Source organism: Toxotes jaculatrix, chromosome 15, assembly GCF_017976425.1.
Source record: "Toxotes jaculatrix isolate fToxJac2 chromosome 15, fToxJac2.pri, whole genome shotgun sequence".
NCBI lineage: Eukaryota > Metazoa > Chordata > Actinopteri > Toxotidae > Toxotes > Toxotes jaculatrix.
Genome location: NC_054408.1, coordinates 22,532,122 through 22,549,366, shown reverse-complemented (window position 1 = coordinate 22,549,366; position 17,245 = coordinate 22,532,122). Strand labels below are relative to the sequence as shown.

General features: G+C 39.6%; 3 protein-coding genes across 29 annotated transcripts in view; 2 read left to right on the top strand and 1 right to left on the bottom strand.

Moving 5' to 3' along the window:
- Positions 1-1,888, top strand: part of mlphb (melanophilin b) — a 33,197-nt gene extending 31,309 nt beyond the window's left edge. The window contains exon 15 of the mRNA XM_041057370.1: positions 395-1,888. Within this exon, the coding sequence (XP_040913304.1) occupies positions 395-421 (27 nt within the window). The 3' untranslated portion in view covers positions 422-1,888. The remainder of the gene's footprint in view (positions 1-394) is intronic.
- A 3,878-nt stretch (positions 1,889-5,766) lies between these two features.
- Positions 5,767-9,676, bottom strand: LOC121193897 (ras-related protein Rab-17-like). The gene is made up of 5 exons (XM_041056321.1): positions 9,218-9,676; positions 8,325-8,476; positions 8,107-8,232; positions 7,890-7,983; positions 5,767-7,439 (listed from the first exon to the last, which is right to left on the bottom strand). Exons 1-5 carry the CDS (start codon positions 9,402-9,404, stop codon positions 7,309-7,311), a joined length of 690 nt encoding a protein of 229 aa, XP_040912255.1. The 5' UTR covers positions 9,405-9,676; the 3' UTR covers positions 5,767-7,308.
- A 2,307-nt stretch (positions 9,677-11,983) lies between these two features.
- The window catches only part of lrrfip1a (leucine rich repeat (in FLII) interacting protein 1a), a 41,919-nt gene continuing 36,657 nt past the window's right edge, over positions 11,984-17,245 (top strand). For all 27 annotated transcript variants that reach the window (XM_041057982.1, XM_041057983.1, XM_041057981.1 and 24 more), the window contains exon 1: positions 11,984-12,644. In XM_041057982.1, coding sequence (XP_040913916.1) covers positions 12,555-12,644 — 90 coding nt within the window. In that variant the 5' untranslated portion in view covers positions 11,984-12,554. The remainder of the gene's footprint in view (positions 12,645-17,245) is intronic.

Genomic DNA, 17,245 nt, shown 5'->3' with positions numbered 1-17,245 from the left:
CTATAAGAACTTTCACTTTCCTTTCATGACCACTCTTTGCTCAGTGCTTACCTTTCGTACAGCTCTCTGTATCACCATAGTGATATTTTCAAATGAAGCCATGGGCCAAAAATAGTTGGGGTTGATTTCCCCTGTAATGGTTTCCAGTTTCTTTCGTCCAGTCTGAGTAATCATTCACATTCTCACACGATGATTCAGACGTTTAGCGCAGACGTTGTAGACCAGTTGTGTTGCTGCTCCTGCTCCTTTTTTTTTGGTTTCAGATTCTGTGAATGATTTCATGGCTAACAATCAATCCATTAACCCAATCAAAGCGTTAAATGATTGATCACCTAATTATAAATCAAACAGCCAATCATCGCCTGTTTCTGTCTGTCTCTCTCTCTCCTTACAGAAACCGGTTATGACACAGGGCTCATGAGGAGGAGGCTGAGTATCCTGTGACTGAGCAGTTTGTCTTCTGACCACATTCTGTCAGTTCTCAAGCTGAAATCTAACTGAATGAATGAATGAATGAATTTAGGTCTAGTTGCAGGGTGTATTAGTCAGATGGGGTGGGACTGCTTCAGGTTTTATTTAAGACTGTGTCCTTTTTATATTAGATTATTTTACTATATGTTTAGTATATAGTAAATGAATAAGTTACACATGATATGCACTAACATTAATATGCATCTTAGGGTATACACAGGATTTGCAGATTAATTTAAACGCATGGAAGTTGTTGCATACACCTTGTGTGCAAAGGCATTTATGCTGACCATAGTAATCTGATATCATTAGCTGTTTGTTTCAGTGTTCATGCAGCACAAGTTAAAACATGAAATGAAACTTATGAACTGAATGAACTTTAAGCAACAGGGCAGTTTTTCAATAGCTGGTAGTTCACCAGTCCAAAATACCATCAGTTTGAAATACTTTTATATTTTCCAAAACATATTTTTTTAAAGCAATGTGATGTTTAGTTAATATTTTTGATTGGGAAAAAAAAATGAAATAAAATTGGAATTATCTCGTAGTTCTCACAGTCACAGACATGTAACTGCAACATACATAATTGTCCTCCAAGCCAGGACACATACACCCCCCTACCCCACTACCCTTGCCCTCTCTCTACTCTGTGACTGACAAATAAAGGCAATAAGGCAAAAAAAGAATTATTTAAAATATATATGTATATATACACCATTTTTATTGTCACATAATATCAAACATGTATTCCTATTAGATTTGTGAATCTTCTGCTTTTCTGTATATTTATACCAATGAGAGATGTAAAGAAAAAAATGTTACTTTTTCTTCTTCGGTATAATAAGTACGTTTATGGTGCATCTTAGTGTGGATAAACAGGTATAATCTAAATGCAAATGCTCCTAAAATTGTACCTTTTTGATTTTCCTTACATTTTGCAACAATGTAATTCTCAGAAATTATTTCATTTTCTTATCTCCACAATCAGCTGATTTTAACTGCAGGTATCATTATGAATGCAGATGATAAAGGAAATGTTTGATTTTCTTTTTTTTTATCTGAAGACGATTCTGTGATTTTCATCAGCTGTGTGAAAAAAACAGTCGAGCGACAAATTAAAGGAAAATGCTGAATGAATGAATTGGAGATGAAAAACAAATGCAGATTCTTCCATACAGGCCACAAAGAGGCACTTTGAATTAGTCACCCATCTGTGGATTTAAAATGATATTCTGTTTTACTCTATTTTCTGTTTTACAGTTTGAGATCAGTATTTTTATTTACTACTGAGAGAAATGAACCACTTCAGTACCAGCACTGAGGTGTTTAGGTTTTTTTTCCAGCTTCTGTTTAATTATATGTCTAATTCTAATTTTGCAATAGCATTTTTGTCCTATTAGTCTTATTAAATTATTTACAAACTAAACTTAGCGTTTTTGGGGATTTTTTTTTATTTTAGCTGCTCGTGTAGCTTGTGACATTATAATGTAACATCAGACAGTTTCTGCAGCAGTTCTCCAGAACAAGTGTTTTTCCTTTGCTGCCTCTTCCTTTAGCAGATCTGCATTATCTCACCATAGCCTCAACAAATCAAGCATTTGTTATTGATACAGTGTCGACATCTTTGTATTGTAATCACTCGCCTGTTATGGTGACAGCCCTGTGGGTTCCTGTAATCCACAGGAAAAATTACATCAGTGTGCACTGGAATAAAGCTTTCAAGGTCCTAAACACAACTTGGCACACCGCAGGAAAGCTGTTGCCAAATACACAAATATTAAAGTAGAAGCACACAACATTTTCCACGTTCATAATATGCATCAGACTTATAATTTTGCTTTTAATCATTTATGAAAATTTCAGATGATTTGGTGAGTGAATTGCAGGAACATTGCAGCATGGACTAAAGTCTTAATAATGTGGATCTTGCAAACTTCCATTTTCTTTGTTATACCCAAACAAACCCAAAACACCAAATATCCTCCTAGTTCATTGTTTATGTTTGAAAGTCATCTGGGAGCTATGCTGAGTTTCCGAATCTCAACTATATCCTAGAAAGAATTTTAACAGTAACAAAATCAGTCAGTCCAAATGTCAAATGGACATGTTCATGATCAAAAGTCATAAGTCTCCTGTGTTGTAAGAACAGTACATATTCTTCTTGAAAGGTGGGTGACATCAGCTTGTCAACACATTGCCGCCTCCTCAGCTGGAATATAAAGACATGATGAAACAACTGATAAACTGACACAGACATCCAGAGACACCAAAACCTCAGACGTGTATCTCCCCTGTTGTGCAGGTGAGGACTCAATCAGGGACTTTCCTTTCTATTGGTCTCATTACAATCAATAACTGCTTTGGTCCAGTCATTGGGATTTATAATGTGCTGTCGCTTCACCTAGAAGAGGAGAAGGGTTTGCTCTGGTCGAGTCGACATTCCTGCACCTGTTCAGCTCCGGTGGCTTTCACTGGGAGATAGTGAAGAAGCCAGTCAAGTTTGGCTCTGCAGCTCAGGCATCCTTCAATAATTTTTTTTCCTAACAGTAAGTCTTAATATTTGTTCAATGCTTTAGATGCTTTAGGGCAGAAGTAATACAAACTTTGAAGATAAAATTCAAGGCAAAGTAGAGCCAGAAACTCCATCTGCTGAGATTGAAGAAAGAAACTCTGTCAGAAATTTGTGATTAGGCATCAAAAGTGATATTTTAAAGATCCAAATCCCAGACTACATGATGTGCATGTTGTTTTGGCCCTGGTCCTTGTTAGGTCGTTCAGCCCACACATTCCTTGGCACAGTTTTCTCGTCTTTGCTACAATTTTCAAACAATTGCAAATTAGTCAATTTGAGGCCACTGTGTCAGCAGTGTGGTCACTGACAGAAAATTACAGTTAACTGAAATGACAAAACAGGCAGCTTTGTAAGTTGCAGTGATTTGTTTTTGTCACGGACACAGATGCCTGCTGTGGAAATGAATGACTTTCTACTTTGTGAATTCAAATTGAATTTTTCTTGTAATTTCCTTTATCCGCAGAGAGACGCGATCAGTACAGTAAATGTATTTATATCTGTCAGCTCTGATGGTACAGCGCAGTCTACGCTGGACTTGGATGTGATTGATTCTATGTTTGTTTTTTTGTTCCAGGTCAGACTGCAATGAGGGTGTGTGCTATACTCTGTGCTGTCCTGCTGTTGCTGAGTCGAGCTCTGAGTGACTCTCATCAGGGACGTTCCATCATTATCAGAAGTAAGGGATCCTCAACAACCATGTCAGTGTCAATGACCAAGTTATATGGAAACCCAGTGAGCTCAGAATTAAAGTAATAAGATATTATGAAACAAATAGCCATACGAATAATGGTTTAATGGTTATATTATACATTTTGTTTGTATTTGCTTAAACTATTATTATTTTCATAACGTCCTATTTATTGTTTAGTTCTACACACTTTGTTCCACAGATTTCTACTCTATTGTTTTAGGGTGGAAGCAGTGTGAAATGAAGTGACATGACATGATATGATATTGATCATGATATTCTTAGTATGTTTATTGTCATGTAAGAAGTGGACCAAAGTGTATGACAGTTTTAATTATCTATTTAAGCGCATCATAAAGGACATAGTACCATCTCATGTTTCAGGGGTTAAGTAATATTTTTGGTCCTAACGATGACCAGCAGCTAATTCATGAGACTTCTACAAGATGAAGTCTGGAATTTATTTCTTCTTTTCATGCCTCTTTGTCGTCTCTCTGCTGTTCAGATCCAAACATCGATGCCTCCTGGTATACGGGCAGAGGGATCAGACCAGTGGGGAGATTTGGCCGAAAAGCAGTGAGGAGAAATGAGCATCTGGCTTTTGTCACAGCCAGAGTTTACAGACCAACAGCTGACAGTGACGGCAATGTTTGGATCACCCAGTGAAACAGCTCTGGACGATCCAAAGTTTATTGCTTTCTCATTTTTAAGTGTTCACATTCGTTTTGTTCATCAAGACTTAGATTTAGGAGTTTTCTAACATACTGCATGAGTTATTTTCTGTAAATAAAGAAAGAAGGTTGCAACATTTTGTTTGAAGCCCTTCATTTTCAAAGTAGCTGCACACTGGATATAGTGGGAAGAAAAGTGCTGCTGTGCTGACCTCACTCAGCGGTGAAGTAGTATTGCACAGTACACTGTATACTGTGTTTGAGGATGTCAACCTTTTCCCTCCAAAGAAAGTTGGCCAAGACTTGGAAATGCTGAGAAAGTTCTTTAGGCTTCTACAGCTGTGGACTCATAGCTCATGAGTGATGGAGTCTGTGTCTGGCTGAGCTTGAAACCCCCTACCCCCACAAATAACTGGCACACAAATAATGCACTGATACATCATTTTCATTGAACCAAGTCAAATGATAATAATCTCCAGCACAACATGTTGTGATTGTTTTGCAGCTGTGCCTTTTGTAATTGTTGTCTATGGAAAAGTCTTTCTGGTCCAAAGCACGTCACATGCAATTTCAAGTGTGGCCGCTGAACCAGTGGGGGACATCAAGACAGCACCTACTCGCTTCAGTGACTCACCTCAAAGTTCCCTTGATAGACTAATGATAGACAAAGGCAGTCAAGACCCCAGAGGGCTACTTGTCAGTAGCCTTGTTATCTTGGCTACTTATGCTGTAAAATTTGCACTGCATGAAAGTTGTTATTGGAGATTAAAATGTTTTCTACAGCAAAGGGGATACACATTTTTCTATTCTTTTACTCTGTTCAGTTTTGACCAAGTGCCTTTAAGCTGGGAATCTCTGCAAAATTTCGTTATGCTTGCATAATGACAATAAAGACTCCTGAATCTTGAATCTTGAAAATATTGGCAGAGTCTAGCAGATTAGCTTGTTACTGCTAGCTTGGCTAAGCCTGTCAACCACATGACCTTCATCACAGCACAGCTGCTCCTTGTCTTGGCTGCAGTGTAAGAGGTTGGGGCTGAACATGTAGTAAGCAATACATGGCAGCCCACGCAGGGTTATTACCCAGGGTGTAGTTACTCCTAAAGCAATGCTTTAAATTTACTTTGCTTTCCAATGACTTTATCTGCCAAAGGGCTGTCACAGTAGAGCACTTGATAACTTTTGAGCACCAAAAAACTTTCATTTCAATTGGGTCAAGAATGGATCATTAATTACCTTATTTATTTATTTATTAATTGATCTTTTAAATGATTAACAGACCGCAGTTCTACATAGTTTTATTTTAACCTGGTTTATTTATAACTCAACAGTTTAGATTCAAGAAACACTTCTTACTGAGATCATTCAAGGGGTTTACACAACATCTGCAAAATCAACTGCAGAACATAGGGTTGTTTTTTTGTCCTCAAGATTTATATACACATGATGACAACCAAATCAGCCCTATTTTACTTTTGCAGCATTTCATCTTCTCAGCGTGAGGTTTTTCTTCATTTCGGTGAGGCATTCAAACCAAACAAGTACCAGCAGCCCCCCAACCCCCTGGCCCTACAGAAGCTTGGTTTCAATCAGCACAATAAAGCCCCTTTTCCATGAAGATTTATCATCTAAGATCTCAGCAACGTTTTAAATCACTAAGCAGTAAAACATCTAGAGCCAACGTTAGAGCCATCCTGCAACTGCTGTGTGTGTGTGTGTGTGTGTGTGTGTGTTCGTGTGTGTGTGTGTGTGTGTGTGTGTGTGTGTGTGTGTGTGTGTCTGTGTGTCTGTGTGTGTGTGTGTGTGTGTGTGTGTGTGTGTGTGTGTGTGTGTGTGTGTGTGTGTGTGTGGAGAAAACAAGAGAATATTATGCAAAGAGTAAGTGGCTGCAGGGGAGAAAAGTGAGTAGTAAGCCAAATGTATACAGAATTACTATTTTGCCAAAAGTCAAGAGTCTTTTCAGTCCTAATGTTACTGACGCAAAGGGACTTTATTTGTGTTATTTATGATTGTCGTTGTAATGCAGACTGAGCGTTATCCACAGCAGATCTCCACATCCTTATGCCAGAAAAAAAGAAATTCAAGCACATATTTTTTTTTAAAAACCACACGCAACAGCAACACTTCCTGGTCTATGAAACACATACAGAAGAATTCATGCAGTTTGCCAAGGAATGGTTCCAGCACATAACCCCCTCTAAAATCACAAGTATTATACATCTGTGTTGGTGTTTGGTCAAACAAATATGATACAGTTACATACATGTTAGTTTTGAGCTTTAGGTGAGTGGATAGTTGTTGAGACAAAAGGTGGCACTAAGTAAAAATATATTTTATACGTTTTAGAGTTCCTTCTTTATCAGTAAAATGATTCCAGTTAGGTAGAATGCAGCCTATTTCTGCACAGTGGAAATCCATCCAAAATACTTTTTTAACGCCAACTAGTGTGTTTCCGTTACACAAACGGAATTTGGATAACCACACTCAGGTGAACTCTGCTTGGGGGATCTCCCTTCAAGTGTGATCACATGCATATAGTAAAAAAGCTGAAGACACTGAATGAAGCCAGTATCACTTCAACATCTGGCATGGACAGAGGCTCAGGGGGATTTACAACCTGCTGAAGGCTGATCTTTAACCCATTGAGGTGAAGGGTCTACAGCACATGTAGGGTATAGTATGCACCCTCAGCTAAATCGTTTCTGTGTAGTGTTGTGCACTGGTTAGAAGGATTACGGATCACAAAGACAGGTGACCACAGATTCTGAGTCTGTAAACTTTTTATTGCATTTGGGAATGTTCTGATATACTGATACCAGCTGACTAATGTGTTACCTGAGGCCTTAAACTGACACAGACAAAAAGAGAAACGAGACAGGCAGAAGTAGGACTGACAGTCACAGAGGTTAGGGTCCAACTTTGCAGCAGGATGCAAAAGGAGTGAATGTGTCCCTATGATGCAGATCCACAAGTGGTGTCTCCCGCCACTCGGTCAGACCTCCCTGCTGTGCTCCGATACACTCGTACACTCTGTGGGCTGAATCAGAGCTCTGTTATCCAAAGATATCACATTCACAGCTGTACGACACAGGAACATGCAAATGTGTTAGAGGCCAGGAGGTCAGGCAGCAAAAGAAAACTTCCACCCAAGACCTCGACTTAAACAGTATTTTATAGTTTTATAGCCAATAAATCTCAAATTGATGATTATGATGAAGTACATTTGCTTCTCATGTTGGTATCTACTGCCCACTAGTGGTAGATGTGTGGTCTTTCTTTGGACGTCACTCTTTTCAGACTGTTTATGAATCCTGTTGTAAGATTAGAAATCCCTAACAACAACCTTAACCATCATGATCTGTATTTGAGAGCATTTGATTGTTGGGGCTTGTTTTGAGGCCTATGAGCAAACACAGGAGGCCAAAGTCAGGCAGCAACTGACCCACAACAACTTCTTCTTTGTAAATGAGCCAACACTTTCACTTACCTATAGTTAGCAGCAGTTCGCTGACTTGATCTCCCGACAGGGCTGATGTCTCTGTAAAGGATAAACCCCTGTCACTGGCCAGAGCCTGTCCTTCCTGTATGATGGCAAAGAAATCAGAAATGGTGTGTTGATAGAGTAAGACATAAATGTGACCATATTAAATAGGAATTGTATCACAATGGTGATGAAGTTATTATGTTATTTACTTCGTCTGTACCTGCACAGAGACTTTCCTATCGTGAGCCAGATCTCCCTTGTTGCCAACCAGCCACATGACAGTGGATCCTGGGATGTACTGTTTCTCAAGCTCTTTGAGCCACACTTGAGCTCTGATAAAAGTTTCCTATAGGGAAACAAGTATACACAGTGGTACATACACCAGTCAAGATATGCCAAGGTAAATCATTTCCACGGCCATGTGTCTGTTCCTTTTACCCTTTTGCTGATATCGTAGACCAAGAGTGCAGCGTGGGCTCCTCTGTAGTAAAGTGGGGTGACGCTGTGGTATTTTTCTTGCCCTGCCGTGTCCCATATCTCAAAGCGAAGCGTGACATCACTCAGATGCACCACCCGGGTCAGGTAGGCACCTGGAGGGGCAGATAGTCTTTAGAGATGGTCCTGACTGGGTTATATTTGTGATATTCAGCATATCAGAGCACACGTTTGAAATTGCAAATATGGGTTTATACCAGATCACTCCATGATAAATGACAAACATTATTCACTAGCAATGATATCATTCTTGTGTCTGTACGTCATTCAGGCCTATGACAACAGAGCCAGGGGACAGTTAGCCGGGTTTAACATGGACATGGGGAGAGAGCTGGTCTGGCTTTGTCCACAATAAGGTAACAAAATCCACAGCAGCTCTAAAGCTCACGAGGTAACATGCCATTTCTGGTTTGGAGTAACATGTTACCTACTACAAAAAAATGAGGAAGGTAACAAGTTGTGGTTTTTCCACTGTACTGTACTGTACAGACACATAAATGTCTATAAAACTACAACCTTTCATTTTTAAACTACGATTTTTGAGACTATGACAACTGAGATGTGGCATGTTGAGTGAATTTAGAGGTGGATTATACCTTTGGACAAAATCACACTAGCCACTAACCACCTCCTGGATGTTTTTCAGTTGTATAGCTTCATATGCAGTGAACAGACACATCTAAGTCTCAACAAAAGAGCAGTCAAGTCTGTTTAACAAAATATCAAACAATTTCTTCTAAATAAATCTTTCACTCATAAAGATTTTTCAGTGTTAATAAGTGTTATGTGTGATATTTAACCACAGCCATCCACAGCTCAGAGCATCATGAACTCACAGCCTACAGTAGGTGATGTACTCTTGAACTCATCCTTGCCAAATCGCAGTGCCAAACTTGACTTTCCCACACCAGAACCTCCCAGAAGTACCATCTTAACTCTGAGGGTCTGTACTGGTCTACTCAAAGTGTCCCTGTGGAGTTGAGCTCCTCCTGGCACCCTTTCCTGGCACCCATTCTCCCCCATGAAAAGATTTCCTTAACTCAACACAGGTGGAAAAGGCAGAAAGAGTTCAGCAAAGTCCTTCAATCCTGATCCCGCTGGGTTTTTTTTTTTTTTTTTTTTTTGCTGTTAAGAAGCATCAGCTACTCCAATCTGAACAAAAGAGATGCGTCTTCTTTGTTGTAAGAGTCTGTGCCGTGCCGGCTTCACCTTGTGTTACAGAAAAATAGAAGTAAAAGCAAAGTCCAGTCTTAACTTGTAAAAAGCAACAAGATAATTTCACTTCCTTGTCTACACCCACTACTGAGCCATAAAACCTTCCAGGCAGTTATGAGTTGGTAATCACATGCATTCTCAAGTGTCTGTTCTCGTCACATCCCATATACATGATTGTTTTAACAGTAAGATCAACTGTCATGCTTCTTGTTAGTGACGCTATTTTGAAAGCATGCGGACAGAAAGTGAAAGGGTTGTGGAAATTTTTGGTCTTTTTCTAGACATTGGTGTTATTTCACTTCAACTCAGCAATTTTAATTCAAATGTCACATCACAGATAAAAACTGAATTTGCATTCTGATTCTTTCTAATACACTTTCAAACTTCTCATAAAGAAAAACAAGTCCTTTTTAGACAATAAATACTTTGAACAGCATAACACCAACATTTATTTCCTGTATCTGTGCATCAATATATCTTGCTAAGTATTTATTAATGGAAAAAGAATAAGTTATTAGAAATCATACACAGAAATTAATGGCCTGTTCTTCCTGTATATACTGTATATCATAGGCAGGATGGGAATTCTGCACAGGCTGCAGCCAACCTGTTTTCTTCCTGTGTATCTCCTTGCATGACACTGTATCAACACAGGAGGGCGCCATTGCATAAATTACAGCCTTGCTGAGGCAATAACATGTCAAGCTTCACAGTCTTTGAGCATGTGTCTGTATTAAATCCATTCTTCGATATTTATTTTGACTTTGAAACAAAAATAACTGGCATTTAGAATGATTGTATAAAACTGCAACTGGCCCAATTAGCACCACATATACTAAATGTAATTATTCACAGAATGGCACCAACTACAATATATTGCTTCATACTCACAGTCATTATACGACATGTGAAACTGTATGAAAACTATGATACGTGTCTTGGTTTGTTCAGTCATAATCAATACCATATTAAAATTAATCAGTTGCACTGGTTTTGGAACCACATCCATTTATACAGCCTAAATCATTCTGAAAATACTGGGCCTTGTCTTCAAATGCTGTTCTGCAAGTGCCTTATAAGACTGTAAGATAATTACGCATTGAACCTCTCACTTCCTCCAGTAATCAAATGTGTCAGTGCAAGTGTAAGACGTCTGTACCATTAGCCTTTCACTCCTCATGTACTGGTGAATCTGGACAAACCATCATGCACTGTAATGACAGGCTGCACAGGTCTAAGTATTATGTGTAGTCCATCCTTATTTAAATTAAAATGAACAGTTGTGTTCCTGTCAGATTACAAAACAAAGTAATTCATACAGAAATTATGAATAAATGAGAAACACAACACAATGAACGATGATAAAACTGCGTGTGTGTGTGTGTGTGTGTGTGTGTGTGTGTGTGTGTGTGTGTTCCTGAATACCACACTCCTTAACATGACGATGTTGAAATGACATTAGATTTAGACACAGGCTGTAAAAATATCACAGGAAAAAGTTTCTCTACGAGAGCTCCAGATGTTACCACAAGATATAAAAATAAATAATAATAATTATTATTATTAATAATAATAATAGTCATTATTAATTAATCACTCCTGACTATCCAAGACACACTATACAAAATTATGAGATCTACATTGTGTTTGACTGGCAGTAAGAAGCCATTCAAAACTGAGGTCTTGTCTGTCTCTTTAAGAAACACAAGACTGTTTTTAGAGCTCGCTGGTCATCATTAAAAATAGCTGAGGGAGTGTGAGAGAGTGCGATAGCCTGCGATAGTTTAGCTGTGGTTTCTGGCTGAAACTAAATCCCTGAACATGTATGGAGTCCATGACCAGAGGTCGGGGCTGTATTCAAGTGGTCTGCGTAAAATCCGAACTCTGAAGATTCACACGTTCGGGGGTGTTTGAAGGTTGAGAAAAAACTGACTCACACTTTGATTCGCCATCAGTCATTCCACTTATTCCACTTTTTTTTCATGGTAATTGTGAAAAAAATGATTCATTCATATGCAGCTGGTGGGGTAAGGCGATAAAATGTAGACATGAAGCTTGTATTATTATGAAATTGTGGAAATGGAATGGGAAAACTTTCTGTAGACATCACACACTCTAACCCATTATTTATTGTAATATTAATTAATTTGCCAAAAAGTATTGTGATATTGAGAAAATATTCAACTATCTAACAGCTTTTTACAGAGCACCACACAGTTATATCTAAAACACGTCTCACTTGTCTTTGTTTTGGTGACAATTTCCTCCCACTGAAACTTCACATTGTTTTTATTCGGGTTGTTCCGTGTCGTTATGATCTGCGTTCCTGTTGTAAGCTATATATCCGACAACACGTGAAGGCAGCTTGGTTTGAGTACAGTGTTTGAAGTTAGTTTGGCAGGTTCGAGTCCGTGAATCCGTCGGGTGGTGGAGTCATACCACCGCTAGATAAACATGAAGCCATTATAAAGCATTTAAATCGTTTAGCTACAATCAAACATTTGTTTTGTTTTTTGTTTTGTTTTGTTTTGTTTTGTTTTGTTTTGTTTGTTTTAATGTCGGTGTTCGAGTTGTTTTCACACAGCGACAGACAGGAACGGGTCCGGTTTAAAAGGACAGCTTCAAGCTATAGTGGACGGCTCTGACTGAGCACACGAGTAAACGTAGGATAAACGCACGTGGGCCAGATGCTGGCAGGCACCCACACAGTTTGAAGCAGACTCCGTCGCGAGTTCGTGCGTCGTTACAGGAAGAAGCGTTGAAACGGATGTATGACAATGACCTGTGCGGTGAGCGCCACCAGCCACGGTTCGTCTCCTCTCGTCGTCTTTAACTTGACATTTTAGCGACACATGAGAGCCATTAACTGCAGTCACCGCTCTGTTTGGATTATTCTGTGCGCCGCGGGACCCCGAGAGCGACTTTATCTGCGCTGAGAGCACAACTGTTGGAGAAAACATGGGGACTCAAGGCACAGGACGGAAAAGATCTACCAAGAAGGAGAGGTCCACGGCAGAGGACGATGCGCTCAATCTCATAGCGAGAGAGGTGAGCCGAGAATTTGACAAGAAATCCTTTCTGTCAGGTCTGAAATGAGTGACCAAGGATCCATGTAGTGGTCTTTGTCCTCAGTCCTCTTAGAGACCCACATCTTGCAATCCGATGTGACATATGACCCCAGCACCTATATAAAGGTTGATACGTTTCTTGGCAGTGAGGCAGTTTCACGTCCAAAATCTTACTTTATGCTGAATTTTTACTTCTTAATGAAAAAGAGAAGACTCTGCAAGCACTCAGAGTCTGCACTGACAAAAAAAAAAAAAGAGGCAACAACTGTTCTCAAATGAACTCCACATTTCTTCACTGCCTTTAAGTAACTACACCTTTGGTGACACGTCTTTCTACACGTTGGACATATTGCCTTTACTGCTGCTTTTCCAAAGTGAGCCCCACGTTTATTGACTCATTTCCTACCGACCAGGCAACTGTTGGTTCCTCTTCCGTTGATACAGTATGAACACTAAGAGACTTGTTACATGCTTGATATACAAAGTGAAATGATTTTAATGTAACGTGTTTGCATAGTTATAAGTTAGGTGTGTTTTGAAATCTCTGTTTTGATTGGTCCATTCTGTCCAACACCTAAGAGATTGTGCCGTGAAAGTGTTCAGCTCACAAACCGAGGAAGAAAAGTTTTCTTGTGGACAAGTGCACATCCATGGGACAGTAACATAACTGCCAGAGACTAAAAAGATTGTCCTTTGGCAAAAAAAAAAAAAAAAAAATGAAATGCAGTGTTCATCTGATTTGCAACAAAATGAAAAAACACCTGGAAATTAATTATTTGTGCAAAGAAATTAGGATTAGATTACAAGTTTTGGTAGCTGCAGGGATGATTATCTTTTAGGTGTGATCCAGCTGGACAATATCTTTTATTCAAGACAGGGTCAAGGAAAGATTTATCTGTGCACCAGAGAGCATAAAATACAGTGCAGTGGCAGCTCTTATAAACATGACCCACAAGAGATTAAAATGGTTTACTGTACTAAGGGGTAAGCCTTTCATGTGTTAACCTGCAGGAATTGTTGGCCTCCCCTTCAATAATGCAAGTCTGGAGTTCACAGCAGTCACACTCTGTTGTTTCCTACAGGTGGTGAAGTCATGTTGTGACAGGTTCACACTGTTTCAAGGTTTCTAATCTTTTTATTATGATGAGTCTGGTGTAGGATAAATTGTTGTTTTGTGGCAGATATAATGTCTAGTGTGTCGTCGGGACAAAAGTCAGACTGTTTGAAGTGTTATATCCTGCTTTTGTCTACGCTTTTTCCTCTGAGATGTGAAACACAAGCTGAAAATAAACATTTCAGTGTAATTTAAAAAATAAAATACGAAATATTTACAAAGAAAAAGGCTAAACCTGACATCTGCTATTATGGAGCAACCCTGTGCTTCTGTCTTGGAGGATATATGCATTCAGGTTTGTGAACCACCATGAAACATCGGGTGTGTTATTTTTTTTTCCTGCCAAAAATGCATTTTCAAATCCTTTAGTGTGGATGCTGCAGACTGTTACTCAGCAAAATTTGTGTTTTTCGTACTCTGAGGTGGTGAGCATGGAGGCCTGAACGCCACCATCATAGCCGTTGCTCTAACTCAAGAAAGCTTTGACACGCTTTCCTCAGCTGGGAGGAAGTTGGGTCTGTGCTAACCCAACCCGGATGTTTCAGCAGATTTGCATATAACTTCAAACTGACACAGACCAACTCTACAGTCATCATCACTTTATGGATGTGAATGGCCACAGTAACAGTCAGAGTGACACTGCAGAGGTTTGGCTGTTTGAATGTAATCTTAACAGCTCAGCTGACTACGTATATCGTGCTGTCGTGAGTCTGAGGTTGCACATTCCTGTAGCTGGTAATCGTTTCTTGTTGTAGTCTATTTGGAGTGGCAGGAATGTCACCTGGCTGAGATTCGAGGAGAGATGAGGACTCTGACAGAGCTCAGGCACAGTCAGCAGCAGCAGATACACAATATCCAGACAGGAGATTCCCTTTGACGGATGAATCCTCATCCATTTCTAGTGGTAGTGAGTCACAACTTCACAACAAAAAGCAGTAACTGCAGCCAACAAAGAGAAAGTCTGTGCCTTTAAGTAGCATAGGGGGTCACATCCCTCACTGGCACTCCACTGACAGGATGGTATGTCAGCCCTGATGAGTTGGCCCATTCTGAAAAAGAGTTTTAAAAATAGATGCTCCTGAAAGATCAGCTGTTGCTGCACCCTAGTTTTAGACTGGGTCTGAGGGAGGGGGATGGGGATGGGGATGGAAGGGGGGGGGTGTGGCTCACCAGCTGGCCATGCTGCCAGCAGGAAAACAGAAATTTTGCATGTAATTGACTGGCACTGTTAAATTAAGTTAATCTGTACAGTATAGCGCAGAGGGTTGGAGATGTGGATTGTGTGAGCTACTGTCTGAGGTTGTGAAAGTTTTGGTCCATCAGTGTCATTGCTGTGCATGTCTCCACTCCCCTTAGGGTTCAGAGAAACTGCTAATACTGTAAACCTGAGTAATCGTTGGACCAAACAGGAGAAGACCACACAGACTGAAAGAATGTCACCACTGGATGCCAGAGCGTTAGCTATTCTGTACTTTAGGGAGTTGTCTCCCTACGTCTGTCAAACAATTCTGAATCCTGTTCTAAACATCCATTTGCACTGCAGCGTGAGAATGGCACACTGCAGATGAAGCTTCACTTCTCTTTAATGAATTGAAAGGTGAAAAAGTTGGACAGTGGCTGTGTTTAAACTGTTATTACAGCACAGTGGCTGAGTTTCATTATGAAATCATCCAGCTCTGTAAAATTCTATCTTTTTTTAATGAAAAACGGAGGCAGGCCAAGTGATATAATTTACAGTCTGATTTCACAAAGAATTAAATATTTAAGGAAACTTTCTAACCAACCAATCAGTGGAAGAGTAATATCTAAAGAAATGGCCTGGGCCTTTAATTGTTTTCACCTTACTGATGTAAATAAGAAGCCGGGTGGTAGTGGTGGTGTAGAGTCATAGCTGTGTGAGTATTAAAGGCCCTTGCATGCCTTCACAGGTGTTTTAAGTCATACAGCCCATTAAACTGAACATGGGATGACGTGAGGTCACCAGACTTAATGAACCAATAACAATGTGAAAACGTGTTACAGCAGGACAAGTACAGGGGTCAATAATAAAACGAATGATGGCTGAATTCCATGTCACTGCTTCAGTTTCAGGGTCCCGCTACTGTTCATGCTGGCTCACTGTCGTACTGTCATACCTAACAGGGACACTCGAATAGAACGGCGGCACCATGAACACCTGTGTTTTTATTACTGTGATAAGTCTAAATGTCTGATGTGAAAAAGGTCTTTAAATTGTTTATACAACTGGTAGCCCGCCCATTTCTCTTAAAAAGACAGAGTCTAATTGAAGCTTTTACCAGTGTCAACCCTGAGAACCACCAGCAGTTTAAGGCCAATAATTCTCAATAAATCTTACAGACAAATGCAGCCACAAGAAGAAGCCTATGCCAGGGTTTGTTGAAAATCTGCAGCATCAACAGATGGTAGCCACTAAACATACTGATGTATTGCTAGTACTTCTAAACAAATGCTGAGTTGTCTGCTACAGCTTGATTTTTTTAATGTGAGCTAGAAACATAGAAATAAGCAGTTATTAACACTATTGCAGCGTGCTTCTCCAGCAGCATAACCAACCACTGTCATCGCTTGTTTGGTTGTAGAGTCTTTTGGTTTCAGGAAGAATATCTGATGATGTTTATTAAACCAGTCATCATGTGTTGTTCACCCTGATGAGCAGGACGGTTTGTAGCTTTTGATTTAGGTGGTTAGTTACCTACTAGTTTATCATTGAGTTGTGTTTCCCACAGGTTGATGATGTACTTGTGGTGGGTGGAGCAGCATGTGGCCGATGTCCATGTAGAGACTCATGCAGTTTAGAGGGGGAGACTGTAAGCCAGGTTAGCTTCTGTAGCTATAATTTAAAATGTGTCGCCTAGACGCCTCACATGGACACTGTTGGGAGACACTTCAATTTACGGATGTTCCTTAAACTCGGTGGCTGTGCACAGAGAAGCCTGTAGTCCCTGCTCCGTTACTGCAGCACATGCAAGTGAAATGTACTAATGTAAGATTCACCTAAACTGAAACCGGAAGGGTCTGCTTGGACAAGCCAAAGTATCACATGCTTAGTTTTCTATATTACTGCACATGGCTACTTGTTCATCAATTAACACAAGCAGTCACATAAATCTGAACTCTTTATTTAGAAAGTGTTTCAAAAAGCAAACTACAGTACTATCTGTGTGACCGACCTCAGTACATAAACATTACAAAAACATAAATGCTTCTGAGGTGTACTGCAAGTGTGGTGTAATGTACAAAAATAAGGTTTTCACATGGCGGCTCATAGACTGGTCTCTTCCTGAATGTGGCAAACATGACATAGCAGACAACAGGACTGCATCAATAAAATACAAAACAGCATCAAATTTAGTAAATTACACACTATGCTGTATTTAGTGTGGATATTAGAACATATGTTAACATAAATCTCACTTTTACTCATTGTAGCTTATTGATTTTGTAAT